The sequence below is a fragment of the Aricia agestis genome, chromosome 17, assembly GCF_905147365.1.
Source record: "Aricia agestis chromosome 17, ilAriAges1.1, whole genome shotgun sequence".
NCBI classification, from domain to species: domain Eukaryota; kingdom Metazoa; phylum Arthropoda; class Insecta; order Lepidoptera; family Lycaenidae; genus Aricia; species Aricia agestis.
The window spans coordinates 10,183,795-10,199,225 of NC_056422.1; the positions used below are offsets into that span (position 1 = coordinate 10,183,795).

A 15,431-nucleotide genomic window follows, 5' to 3' on the forward strand; every position below is an offset into this window, starting at 1 on the left:
ACGACGAGCAATAGTCCAGAGACATCTTTTAAGCCCTCAAGAAATAATAGGTATTAAAAATGACGTAAAAATTCTACTACAAAACCAAAATCAGCATTTGACTCCACAAAATATGACACAATTAGAAACTACCGACACCAACGGTAGAAGTCGAAAAATGAGATGGACAACTGAAATAAATGAAACGATAATGCGGACCTATTACAGGATTACCAAACTAGAGACTGACCTCACCACGTACCGACCATTATTACATAAAGAAATTACCACCATATGCCCCTCAATAGCTCATCTGTCAATACAAAGAATAGCTGACCAACGAAGATCGATTGTCAATAATCACCTTCTATCTAAAGACCATCTTAAAAGGATACGCGATGAAGTGCAGCAGCAGTTGAATACTTCAAATGAAGAACAAACAGACGATTTGACTAGACCACCTGACCTTAATTCAACAGAAAACGTGTTAAATGAATGTATTCACTTACCAACTGAAGACTGTCCTAATATTTTACCTTCACCTTTAAAATTGTCATCAGAATTAGAAGCACAATTGAAAGAAATGTTTACAGATACGTATAATATATTTAAAGATACCGATCCAACAACACGGCCGTCCTTACCTAAATTAAAACCCTCCAGAAAAATAAAACAGATAGTTCATTACCTTAATACTGAAATACTTCCTAACATACTGACAGACGACACTGATTTTAACACGCTACATACTTACATTTATACTGCAGCATACACCACAATCAAATTTAACGGAGTGAGAATCAACAATAACAATTCAGCTAACTTTAACAAACCACGAACGAAACCATGGTGGCATAGACGTCTGGAACGTAGAATTAATGAACTTAGAGCATGTATAGGCCGACTAACGGCATATGCAAAAGGTACCCGATCAGCCTACCTAGAAAAACAAATAGAAAAAATTAAGCAACGATATAAAATTCATTCCCAACACGAGGCCCAAAACTCTGATATAACACATTTTTTAGATACTTTAAAACAGAAACTAAATATACTATCCAACAGGTTAAAAAGGTATAACGAATGCACAATTAGAAAAACTCAAAATAAGGAATTCACAAATAACGAAAAATTATTTTACAGAAAACTAACTCAAAACAATGATAGCCAACAAAATAATTATAGTCCTGTACCGTCGTCAGAGTCCATGCATACCTACTGGTCCAATATATGGTCATATCCAGTTCAACATGAAAATAGTCAATGGATTGATAAAGATAAAGATAGAGTCAAAGACATTCCTGTCATGAAATTTGAAGAAATTCAGCTCGAAAATATGAAAGCAGTTATAAGTAAAACGCATAATTGGAAAGCAACCGGATCTGATCACATACATAATTACTGGTTTAAAAAATTTACATCCACACATACAATACTACTCAAGCACATAAATTCATTCATTAAATCGCCAGACACAATACCATCATTTATTACACAGGGTATAACTTACATGCTAGCAAAAGATAATTCGGATACTTCAAACCCCGCAAAATATAGGCCTATAACCTGTCTGCAAAATATCTACAAGATTATAACAGCATGCATAAGCAATTTAATATATACACATATAAATGAACATAATATTCTAGCTGAAGAGCAGAAAGGATGCCGTAAGTTTAGCCAAGGGTGCAAGGAACAACTCATAATAGACTCCGTAATTTCACAGCAGGCTCTTAAACAGAAACGTAATATATATACAATGTATATAGATTATAAGAAAGCTTTCGATTCTGTACCACACTCCTGGCTTATTTATATTTTAAAACATTATAAAATTAATCCCGTAATAATAAATTGTCTAGAAATAATTATGCCCAATTGGCACACCAAATTGAAAATTTTTGACTCGACTAAAGCTATTGAAACTGACTTCATTTACATAAAGAGAGGTATATTCCAAGGAGACTCTTTAAGTCCTCTTTGGTTTTGCCTTGCCCTTAACCCTCTTTCTTTTATACTTAACCAAAATGACTACGGATTTAAGATCAAATATGATTCACACCATACATCACTTTCACATCTTCTCTATATGGATGACATCAAAATTTTTGCAAACACACTAAACCACTTACACGCTCTTGCTGACCGTACACAATCTTTTTCTAATGACATAAAAATGGAGTTTGGGATAGATAAATGTAAAATACAATCGATAAATAAAGGTAAAATAGAACATAATATACAGTATAAACTTAACAATGACGAAATAATTGATCCAGTTGACCCATTAGAGGGATACAAATACCTAGGCTTCTACCAATCACAGCAAATACATCATAAAGAAACTAAAAATCTACTCAAACAGAAATTCAAAGCAAGGCTACATAAAATACTACACACACATCTGAACGCAAAAAACACAATTAAAGCGATCAATACATATGCCATACCTATACTCACATACTCCTTTGGTGTAATACGCTGGAACCTAACAGAATTAAAAACTTTACAAAGATTAATAAACACAACTATGACAAAATATAGAAAGCACCACCCAAGAGCCTGCTTTCAACGATTAATTTTACCAAAAATAGAGGGCGGTAGGGGTCTCATCGACATTTTAAATTTACACAATAGACAATTAACACTACTCAGAACATTCTTTTACAACCACGCACACACAAAAACACTCCACCTTGCTATTTGTCATGCTGACACTTACACACCACTGGCACTAGCTGATAAAGCAAAAACTATAAAAACTTACACAAAACAGCAAAAAATCGAAGCATGGGCACAAAAATCACTACATGGCCGGCACCGTCTTGACCTTACCAACAACGCCGTTGACAAAATAGCGTCAAACGCATGGTTAAAGCAAGGGGAGCTGTTCCCTGAGACGGAAGGATTTATGCTCGCAATACAAGATCAGGTAATAGATACAAAGAACTATAGAAAGCATATTATTAGAGACCGTAACGTGAGCAGCGACCACTGTCGCCACTGCCATAAGCAACCAGAAACAATACAGCATATTACAGGTGCCTGCTCATCCATCACACAGACAGACTACAAACACAGACACGACCAAGTAGCAGCAATCATACATCAGATACTCGCACACAAACACAACCTCATCCCAGAAAAAATACCATACTACAAATACACACCACAAATACTACTAGAATCACCCGACTATAAACTATACTGGGACAGGACAATACTGACAGACAAGACCGTACATCACAATAGACCTGACATCACACTTCACGACAAACATAGCAAAACCGTCTACCTCGTAGATGTCGCCATACCTAACTCACACAACCTCACTAGTACACACATAACCAAACTCACAAAATACACAGACTTGTCAATAGAACTAAAAGCGCAATGGAGAGTAAGCACAGTTAAAATCATACCAATCATCATCTCAACCACAGGCATCATACCTAAGACACTACACATATCACTCAAAACACTTAATATACATCCACTTACATACATAATCTTACAGAAAGCAGTCATCTTAAATACATGCCGAATTGTCCGAAAATTCTTATCCATCACTTAATTTCACATTTACTTGCAGTTGTTTGGCCACAAGCCCGCAACTGCAGTAGCTACCCCACAAGGGAGAAAAGAAAATTTAAAAAATACAAATAATAATAATAATAATAATAATAATTATAAAAAAGTTAGGAATTATTTGAACTTGAAGACAGTAAATATTATTTCATTACTTTTTAAAGTTGTTTGGCGGGGGTTCTTTTAAATTTCTTAATTTAATTTTATTTCATACTTTTTAAACTTGTGTTGTTTATAGTGCAGAATATTAATTCCTATCAACAGAATCATATTCTCATGATTACCATTTATCAATGTCCTTTTCGATGAGGCCGAGCAGCAGCATGTAAATATTTAGTGTTTATCTACTTCTTACTGGTTGTCGCAATCAAAATGAGCCCAAACACGAAACCTCTGCTCTAAGTTGGCGAGGAGTTGGATATCCTATTGATTACCAGGTGATGCTGCAACACCAGGTCAACTTTCTATTATTATGTGTATACGTATATTATATATTTACAACTAGAATGAAATATAAAACCCATCAAACGACTACAAGTTGCTAACGGCCTTTCATGAACCAGATAAACCCTGATTGTCCAGCACTGAGCAGGCTGATGATGATGAATTATAGCTAAGAACACTCTCGATCATGTCAGTTCTTAAACAAAAAAAACTAGATCAAAATCGGTCCACCCGTTTGGACGCTACGATGCCACGGACAGATACACACACAGACAAACAGACAGACAGACAGACACGTCAAACTTATAACACCCCTCTTTTTTGTCGGGGGTTAAAAAGAAAGATAATGTCAGCGGATGTGGATGCGTAAATAGCGTTCATAAAATCATAATAAACAACATTTGAACATATTTTTTGACATGAAAACGATAATTAATATAAAATCATTGAGCTATTTTAATTGAAACAATGCAATGGGGGCGCTAAAACATATTTTTTCTCAAAAAGGGCAGTAGACAAAATAAGTTTGGGAGCCCCTGGTCTAGACTGTTAGCTACCCAAAGACAGTATATAAAGGTACCGCCACAGGTCCATTATAAATTGAATATATTCAATTTATAATGGACCTGTGGCGGTACCCACAATTCGCCTAACATTCCTGCATCGCACTATCAAAGTTTTCTAAGTGCGTCGGTAAATATACGACAGCTGAAATGTATCACGCGGGCTTCGGCCTGACCGAGCATACCACCTCGCTCGGTCGGAAGATCTTCCTTTGGCTGCCACACACATATCCCACATTGGTGACCCGCGACAGAACACGCCTCCTTCATCATCGTCACTCCCCGCCCCTCCGCACCGCGCCAGCCAGCATCGCCTCATCGGGTACCTCGTCCACTAGCCGCAATGTACCGCGGCCTGGGCGGACTCCGCATCGGCATCATCGGGCTTTCTCACTACACTATCACCCAAATTCCCTTCGCCGGTCAGGCACGACAAAATTCCCGGATATTTGGCCGAAATGTGGTTATTTCCCCGGACACCTCTTAAACAGTATTTACGATAACGTCTTGACAATTTTTGCTTTTCCAACAAGAATTTGTAAAAATCTGACTAACTCAAGTCCGTGCAAGAAACCGTGTATACGCTTAGCGAGTTTTTATCTTTCGTTTATTGCTGCATGACTTAAAAGTTAAATTTTCTTATCAAGTGTCTGGATTTCAACCGGACACTTTTCATAAACCCGGCCGGACGCACCCCGGACGCCCTTCAAACTAGGACAAATTCGGGGAAATCCGGACGGATGGCAACCCTACACTACACCGACCGGTCAGCAAGCAGAGCTCATCTCTCCTGGTCAGCACGTAGCATCGGCCCCGCACGGCAGCTATCCGACTCATTGGATCCCGTGCAGCAGCTTACAGTTCCGACTCACTGGGACTCACTGCAACAGTTCCGACTCACTGGAACTCACTTGGCACTGGTGACTCAAGCGACAAGACTTCAAGATTCGACCTCCGGTCTTCGGGGGGGAGTGATGTGGCGGTACCCACAATTATTCGCCTAACATTCCTGCATCGCACTATCAAAGTTTTCTAAGTGCGTCGGTAAATATACGACAGCTGAAATGTATCACGCGGGCTTCGGCCTGACCGAGCATTTTTTTTTATTAAATAAGGGGGCAAACGAGCAAACGGGTCACCTGATGGTAAGCAACTACCGTCGCCCATGGACACTCGCAACATCAGAAGAGCTGCAGGTGCGTTGCCGGCCTTTTAAGAGGGAATACGCTCTTTTCTTGAAGGTTTGCAGGTCGTATCAGTCCGGAAATACTGCTGGTGACAGTTCATTCCAGAGTTTTACAGTGCGCGGCAGAAAGTTACGCGAAAAACGCACTGTGGAAGACTGCCACTCATCAAGGTGATGAGGATGGTATTTTTTTCGCGTGGGACGATAGCGAAAAGTTGCAGGTGGTATGATTCCGAACAATTCCTTAGAGCACTCCCCGTGATACAACCGATAGAGGATGCAGAGTGAAGCTACATCTCGGCGTAATTCCAGGGGGTCCAAGCTGTTTGAAACACTATGGCAGTCAACAATTCGAGCAGCCCTTCGTTGGATACGATCCAGAGGGAGCAGTTGGTATTTTGGCGCCCCTGCCCAGAGATGAGAACAATATTCCATATGAGGCCGAACCAGCGCCTTGTAGAGTTGTAGGCGTTGGTCCGGGCTGAAGTACTGTCTCGCTCTGTTAAGAACACCAAGCTTCTTCGAGGCTAATTTGGCCTTACCCTCAAGATGATATCGGAACTGGACTTCGCTCGATATGTTGACGCCAAGTATCTCAATGCTAGGGGAGATGGTTAAAGATGTGCACTCGAAACGAAGATAAACGACCATTGGTGACTTTTTAGTGGTGAACGCGCAGACTTGTGTCTTGGTGGGGACTGGGGTTGAATTGGACTAAGTTACGTCTACCCCATTCAGAAACCTTCTCTAATGAATTCTCCACCTTAGACACAAGTTCGTTTCGACTCTCAGTGATATTTTGCCGAGAAATATTAGGGGAGCCGGTATATACAGCATCACCTGTACTATCATCCGCATAGCAATGAATGCCGTTGGTTTGTAACATGTCATTGATATGCAGTATGAATAGAGTAGGCGATAGCACACAGCCCTGAGGGACACCAGCATTAACAGACAGAGTTTCCGAGCATTCGCCGTCACTACGACCTTTATGCTTCTGTCTCACGGCCGTAGCTAGAGGGGGGCATTGGGGGGCAATGCCCTACCTTAAAATTATAACCTTAAAAATACCAAAACCCAAGAAATCAATAAATTATGATTATTTTTTTGTACTTCTGCCCTACCTGTAACCAATGCTGCCCTACCTCAAATCTGACTGTAGCTACAGCCCTGTTCTGTCTGCTAAGAAACTGGTGACCCACTTACATAATTTCTCGGGCAGCCCGTATGATGGAAGCTTTGATAGCAGCGCTTTATGCCAAACCCGATCAAAGGCCTTCGATCGTGGAGCAGACACTGCGTTGGCCCAGGATTGGTAAGCCTCCTGCTTCCGGCGAGAAGCTTTTTTGGGGGATGAACCAAACCAGGGACGAAATCTGCCGCCAGTTGGCACTACAGAGGTCGGAATGAAAAGTTCCATCCCCTGCATCACCACATCGGCAACAGAGTTGGCAGTGTTGTCGGGATCATCTGGCGAGAGCATACCACCTCGCTCGGTCGGAAGATCTTCCTTTGGCTGCCACACACATATCCCACAGACCTATTGTTTGGCAACAGGTTACGGGGCCCAGGGATAATAAATAGGCAGTCTTACAGCTTACTCATAAATAATTATGTTAATAATTATAACGACGTAGAAATCTTTGGTTGTTGCAAAAAGAGCTTATTTAACGCAATCTATCAATATAGTTACAAAACCTTTTTACAAGACTTGAAACAAAACTTTCTTTCGAAATTTAATTTTGTCAGATTATTATTATTTAATACCTTACAATAAGCAGACATAAAATATTTAACTAAAACAAAAATCAAAACACTAAGGTCTAGAACTTTATTATTTATCATTAATGGCAACAATTTTTTTTTTTATTTATCGCAAAAATGAATTGAAATTGGCAACACCGCCAGAGTTTGCGACAGCGACATAAAATGGCGTCTACTCAGTTTTTCGATTAATTTTTAACGATATTTTCTTTCAGTGACTGCTAACAGTGATTATTATAAACAATTTGTGTAAAGTTGAAACCGATACGTACTTTTTGCTAGATAAAAGCTGTAAGTATTACGTAAATGTAAAAAAAAACGCTCGTAATGTGCGTCATGGCAGGTGGTAACGGCTACCGATCGAGGTCGAAAACTATATAAAAACTTGTTTTTACTTGCAGTCAAGAGCGTGGTTACATATAATTTTGAGAGACGGCAATGTCCGAAGATCCCGATCGGCATGGCGAGTCTAGGAACGACGGCGGGTCCGGCGGCGGGACTTCGAACGTGGCGCGAGTGTTGTTGACCCCTCAGCAGCTCGAGTCCGCCAATGACTCGCTCCGTGCCGCGTGGAGAAATCAGGACTTGTACATTGATCACCTCGAATCATTGAACAAACAGTTGGAAGGTATTTAAGACAAGGTTACGGCTTCTTAGTGGTCACGGTCCCTGCGGCCGCCGAGTTGACTATGTGCGATACTGTTAGTTACTATATCGACAATGCTTTAACTATAATAAGTGATATGTTACTTGTTCGGTTAGTTTTACTGCTGTGATCATAATGTTAGCTGTTAATGTGGTTCAGGGTGTATCTAGGTGTTGAAAGGCAATGAACTGTGTGATCCCGTGCAAGTGGAGTGTTCAGTGGAAGTGCATCATGTCCGATGGCCAGCGGCCAGTGATACTCCAAGTGGAGAAGTGTTTATGTTCAGTGTTCACAAATATGCCGATTGCGGATCTCTTCACTGCAAGTTGTCTACTGTTGAAAGTAAATATATTTTCTGTTTATAGAATAAAAATAGTTTTATAAACTTGAAATTAATACTGTCTATTTTGCAACTGTTAACATTCTTAAATTGTAATTTATTGTGAAATATGTACTATTCATAGCAGTATTGTTACAAAAAAATGTTTACACCATGCTTACGGATGGTCTGATACATTGTAAAAGCCACTTATTGAAAATGTCTGCCAAATTAACACAAAGCTAAGCATGAAGTAAACATTTTAGTGGGAGATTATATTATTGTGTACAATATGACTGTCCTGCTTAAAGGATCTAATAATTTCTTTAGAAAGTATTACAAATGATGTTACATATAAAAAGCAGTATTACTGTATAAAATGTTATTTTTTAATGTGTAATCTGTAAGTGAACTATCTGAAAACAGTTTAATATTTTAAACTTTTGTTTTAACAGTTTATCACATAAAATCAGTAACAAATTGTATAACGGAGGGTAAATCTGATAATCTTCTGATAAGTTTAGGATAACTTATCTCTGAATGTGGTATTTTTCTCTCCATCACTAATTCACTAGACATAAAAACATCACTGACACATGTGGTGAAACTTACGAAATCTAAGAATTTCTTTCTGTGATGATTTATATTGTATTTTATGGCTGTATGTTTTTTTCCAAGTTGCTACAATATTCAGTTAGTAGTAGCCCTATAACCCATCAATCGTGGAAAAACACGACACAATAGAATTTCTATTTGTCTCGGTCACTGGTGACCATATGGGGCTTGATGAATTAAACAAAGATCAATTGTTTTGATAAAGTATTTGTCGTCCAAACTTTAAACTTATTAACCTTCCTTATTTATTTTATTCTTCTTATTTCTCATTATCTCAAGAATGTTTTATAAGATAATAGAAATAAGCACATTACAAAGAAGAATGAGATGTTTTATAAGTTTACATTAAATGTGAAGCTATAAAAGACAGACATAATAATTATTAATTATGGTTTTAACACAATGAAGTCTTAGTAGATCTAGGTAGATCCAAAAAAGTGATAGCTAAAACTATATTACTACAATAATGTATCAATATAGTTTTAACAGAAATCTCACTACTTTTTCTTGCAAAGATATAAATATATGCTACATAAAAATTTGTTCTGTAAAAGATTTACCATTGAAACATTAAATGTCTAAACACACTAGGCCGAAAAACCGCGGCTGTTCGGCATGATTAAGCCTGCAATGTATTTTAAGTTACCAATGACACACCATGCCGAAATTACGTCGCATTATATTGTTTGCGTAGCGCATTGCTGACATGATCATGGCGAACTTCGGCCTAGTGTATTTAGACAAGTGGTTGTTCTTTGCAAGTAAAATATGATCAAGTTACTTTGCTATTTTGTTAGGTTTAGTTAAGGTATTGTCGATTTTTATGTATCAAGTAGCCAAAAATATTGTAAAACCTTTATCAAGTGTAACATTTTTTTTATTCTACAAAATCAGAAAAAATCTCTCTGCATAGAGTTAAAAACAATTGTATTAGAATAGTCTTTGCTTTTATGAAACATTTACTTCTTAATTTGCTTTTATCAGCAGTTGGCAATTTGTGGCCTGTAAAAAGTTTCTTTAGCCACCTTGTGGCTCTTGCTGGCCAAAATTTTGCTGACTGTTGATTTGTAATATGTTTGTTACAAGTAATATGTTTCTAATTACCTTTTATTGTATATAGGCAGCTTGGAAAAGGCGAAAGAGATTGAAGATAGGGTAAAGCAGCAGTATGCTGAGTCACAACATAGGGAAAAAGTGTTGGTCCGACGACTGGCAGCTAAAGAACAAGAAATACAGGACTATGTGGTAAATACACTATTTTATGGCCTATATTACCACATCAACTTACTTAGTTACCTTAATGATAACAATTATAATATGAGCCGCCTTAAAGGCAAGCTGTCATAAGAATAGACATTTTGACTACGAATAATAAAAACTAAGGAAAAGTAACTCCATCAAAAAACATGCTCCAAAATACTTGTCAAAAAAGTGTACCTTAGGTACACATTTCAATACATTTGCAATATTTAGGTGACCTTGAGCAGTACTAGGCTGACGTTACATGACAGATCAAAAGGAACCAAATTTAAAACGGAAATAGTATGGGAGTTACGATTCCTTAGTTTTTATTATTTGTAGCATTTTGACAAAAAAATCTTATCAATTGGGACATCACAAAACCCAAAAATATGATGTCAGCATTTCTCTGTGTGCTTTTCTAAATTTCTGTTGTAGTTGAGCTTCAGGTTATGTTATCTATAAACATTAAAAATTCTACCATTTCAGAGTCAAATTGCAGAATTGAAGTCCTCACATGCAAGCTTAAACGGGAGACCGTCTTTGTTAGACCCAGCAGTTAATATGCTCATTTTAAGGTTAAAGCAAGAATTAACATCGACGAGAGCTAGATTAGAGGAAACACAAAATGAATTATCAGCTTGGAAATTTACACCCGACTCGAATACAGGAAAGAAACTTATGGCGAAATGCAGACTGCTTCATCAAGAAAACGAGGATTTAGGAAAAATGACATCCAGTGGAAGGATAGCAAAGCTGGAAGGTGATTTAGCATTGCAAAAAAGTTTTAGTGAAGAAGTGAAAAAGTCTCAATCAGGTCGGTGTGAATTTATAATGTTGAAAAACAATGTTTTTTATTTTATTTTGTAAAGCTGTAATAAATTTATACTCTAGTAATTTGCAATGCTAATAATTTCAAATCTTATTGTCATTAATAATTTTTAATTTCAGAACTAGATGAATTCCTTCAAGAACTGGACGAGGATGTTGAGGGCATGCAGAGCACGGTATTGTTCTTACAGCAGGAACTGAGAGCATCTCACGCTGGCATCAACGGGAACCGGCCACCCTCTCCTTCGTCACCTGAGAAGAGACCTGCGGAACGTGGAGCCTCGCCCTTGGGCAAAAGGCGGAGAGCATCAGTGCTATCATTGGACTATGATGAAGAGGAAGAACCGCTAACGCACAACGGTGACGCAGACTAGCACTCGGTGCACACAAACAATAAAAACTATTCTATATCTTCAATACTGTGGAATCTTCGTTCAAGTGTTACATTAATACTTGCCAGGGTATATATTTAGAACTGGCTTCTTATACTGTTTCTCACGAGTGCACATAGTGAATCATAGTCACAATGTTACATTTAAAGTGAATGTGTTGTGATTTTTTTGCTGACATGACAACGGATTTATGTACAAAATGTACCATAAGTGGTCAGACTTCATTACTAACTAGTGCACCATATTACAATTGAAATTGTGATAACAGATAGTGAGGTGGTAACTGATAACTTCTTTCTTCCTTTGGTTAACAGAGTGCTAAAACTCTTAAAAGGTGTTCTTCAACATACTTATACTACAATGTTAAAAGACAAAACACAGAGGTGTCATTATGTTTATGGGAATTGGTGATGATTGTGTCAAATGTGTAAAAGAAAACAATTCAAACTGAAATTAATGTTTGATATGGTGGATGTGCAAATGAATTGAACAGTGATTCTTGACATTTTAATTGACGAGAATAAACAATAAGATGACAATTGTATAATTTATTTATGTAAAGTGGATCATTTGTGATATACCAGAGAAACAATAATATATTTTGTTGAGTTCGATGGCATAGTGTAAGAGAACGGTATAATTGAAAATGAAATCAGTGTTGATGTAGCAATAATGTCAAACACCAAGCCTAATGTTATTAAACGCCATGTTTTAATAAATTTATGTGATTTTTTACACTAAAATGTTTCTATTTAAAAATACAATGATTGTATATATTAGAACTATGTTAATAAACATATTACTGACATGCACTTCAGTGTTTTAACTTGACTGTACCATATTAAAAGATTACCAACTGCTGCTCTGCAGGGAATAATTAAGTTTAAGGCGACGCCTTGATAATTTGGCAATATCGATTTTTCTCAGCAATGACTAAAGCTAAGAAATTAAAGTTCATTGTCATTCATCATGTCTTTGAATTACCTATAATAAAAATAGCATAACACGATTGGTCAACTTTTATAACACAAAATAATCAAAAAGACCTCTGTAAAAAAAGGGATTAGTATTTTGCCAACAGAGGACAAAATTTGTACATAGATTGGTTCAAGCATACACTTTAATTTGCCCAATGCCCGTAGCTTAAGGGAGCTCGCAGATAAATAACGCGACAAAAACCATTTTGTCGCTTACGCCCTTTCCATTTTTTGCTGTTCCATCGCGTCGGCTTCTCATAGAAAACAAGCGATCTAAAACATATCCAACACAGATTTTACTTTAACGCGGCGTCACCTTAAGATATAAAGAGCTAAAAGCACACAAGTAATGTTAAGGATGTATATAAGGTCAAATTCCATACTACATCCAATTAAATTATGAAAGTACTAAATATGTAAAAAATTGGACACCCAGACACTTATTATGAATTATAATAGATTTTTAAAGAACTATTCGATATTTAATTATTATTGAAAAAAAATTTGTTGTAATTTGACTACCGCAAATGGCGGCCAAGAAAGCTCGGCAAAGCTTTCGCAGGTGGCGAAAAAAGGAACTAACGCTGGCACATACAAAAACGACATATTTGACAGTTCTTCTTTACCAGCAGCGCCCCCGCCCAAGTTCATATAAAGTATTGTCGCACCCTTCGAAGGATAATTTTCATAAAGGTGAATGCCCAAAAATGTATGGACCAAAAACCCGTAATCGATTGAAACCATTTATATGTGGCATAGTAGACTACTTATACTGTATTCTAAATACAATGTACTTTTTGGATTAAACAATCACCGAGTACTTTAAAAACGATCGTAACTAATTGACTTTCCTTATAGGAATCTATATGATATTCAGGACGACGCGATGCTACAAACGAAAGTGTGGCGATTAGTACGTAGTAAAAACATTTTTAATACAGATGTACAGTGTTGTAATTATGTATTTATGAATTTAATGTTTAAATATTTATCACTTTTATATCTGACAGTACCTATAGAATGTTAGTTTGGTATTATAGAAAATAATCTTTATACAATATGTACCTACTGTTTTTTTAGGATTATATTATTAAGTACACGATATCGGTTATATGGTCGTTTTTTTATCATTTATAAAATAAGGTGGCAAACGAGCAAACGGGTCACCTGATGGAAAGCAACTATACTGTCACCCATGGACACTCGCAACATTAGAAGAGCTGCAGCCGTGCCTGCAAGTACGTTGCCGGCCTTTGAAGGTTTGCAGGTCGTATTGAAAATATAGTGACAGTTTATTTTAGAGTTTTACAGTGCACAGCAGAAAGTTACGCAAAAAACGCACGGTGGAAGACTGCCACTCATTGCCACTATTACTGAGACTTCGATATCTGTCCGTCTGTCTGTCTTCAGACTCTTACTTAAGAACCACTATAGCTAGACTTCTGAAATCTTCACAGATTGTGTATATCTGATGCCACTATAACAACAGATACTAAAAACTAAATAAAATTAAGAATCAAGGGAGGCTCCCATACAAAAAACGTGATTTTTGCCCTTTTGGCTCCTAATCTATAATGGCTAATATTATGTAGACACATGATTTTTTTACGAAATCCTCAATTATGTGTGTACTTTAATATTTAATCGCAAAATTAAAATAAAATAAATAATTAAGGGGGGCTCCCATACAAAAAACAATTTTTCTCTACTTTCGCTCTATAGCGGTACGGAACCCTTCGTGCGCGAGTCCGACTCGCACTTGGCCGATTTTTTTTCTATTTAATTTTACATTATTGTCTATCAACATCGCTTTCACGAGAAAGATCACAAAAACAAAGGAAATAACTATTTGATTCGAAGTAGATACCATACTGTGTATCTCAGATTTATTTTTTCAAATTATCGGTTTCGGTTATGGTTTAGAAAAAAATGAATTGCACATTTTCAATCTACTATTTATGCTCTATTTTGCTGTACATAAATTATTTTAATCGACTATGGGTTTTTTTTGGGCATTGTCCTTTCAATTTGAAATATTTCCTCAGAATTACCGGTGAACCCACTTTTTTTTGGACTTGAAAAATCGCAAATCGTACAAAGAAATGAATAAGCAGTTTTTTAGCTATTTATCTTTGATACAAAGTTCCCAATTCTGACGAATTCTCAATAATTGTAACACTTCCGGCAAACATTACGTATGATAAATGAAAATTTTAAAATGAATTATTTCACGTAACTTGTCGGTAAGGTATTGATTTTTTGGTATCAATCGATGCAGGATGTTTTATTCTACTATATATTTCGAATTTAGGTCAGAATCTTTGAATTTATAAATGTTATAACATTTATAAATACATCCTTAAGTAGCCCAAAAACAATTAAATTAATTACTTTGGTCAGTATGTTTTAGTAATATTGTTATGTTTCAACATTCAGGAAGACAACCACTTCCAAATGCTGTCTGAAAAGTTAGAATATAACGCGTGAATATAATGTTTCAGTTTTCAGGAATATAACATAGGAATTTTGTATAATAGATTATAAGAAAAGATATTATGACAAGTAAAACCTTTATTTAAAGCATCAAGGCACCATGAACATCGGTGAGACTTATAAGCTAATTTTCTTACGAAAATATATCTTGACTAGAGTATAATACATCGACCGACAATCACAGTTCATAATATGTACATACATATTGTATATCAATTATCAGGCACTTGTGTGCTGTTTTATACCTATTTAATATTTTACTATTGTTATAAGTATACCTTTCAAATGCACAGGAAATGTTGAGAAATTCATCATAATATTATAATGAAATGCAGCTAGCTATGGAGAACTCCATAGCTAGCTCCATAGCTGTGAACACATGCGACTCGCGCGCC

At 36.7% G+C, this 15,431-nt stretch overlaps 2 protein-coding genes across 3 annotated transcripts; both read left to right on the plus strand.

Moving 5' to 3' along the window:
- Positions 1-1,681: 1,681 nt before the first annotated feature.
- LOC121735681 lies at positions 1,682-6,528 on the plus strand. The gene is made up of 2 exons (XM_042126583.1): positions 1,682-3,379; positions 6,499-6,528. Exons 1-2 carry the CDS (start codon positions 1,739-1,741, stop codon positions 6,526-6,528), a joined length of 1,671 nt encoding a protein of 556 aa, XP_041982517.1. The 5' UTR covers positions 1,682-1,738.
- Positions 6,529-7,670: 1,142 nt separating this feature from the next.
- LOC121735414 (pre-mRNA-splicing regulator female-lethal(2)D) lies at positions 7,671-12,378 on the plus strand. Of its 2 annotated transcripts, XM_042126242.1 has the most exons (5): positions 7,671-7,815; positions 7,926-8,152; positions 10,225-10,349; positions 10,833-11,160; positions 11,295-12,378. In XM_042126242.1, the coding sequence occupies exons 2-5, from the start codon at positions 7,963-7,965 to the stop codon at positions 11,546-11,548; spliced, it is 897 nt and encodes a 298-aa protein (XP_041982176.1). In that variant the 5' UTR covers positions 7,671-7,815; positions 7,926-7,962; the 3' UTR covers positions 11,549-12,378. The 2 variants fall into 2 exon arrangements, with proteins under 2 accessions (XP_041982176.1, XP_041982177.1); XM_042126243.1 differs by lacking the exon at positions 7,671-7,815 and having other exon boundaries at positions 8,060-8,512.
- The last annotated feature ends 3,053 nt before the right edge of the window (positions 12,379-15,431 follow it).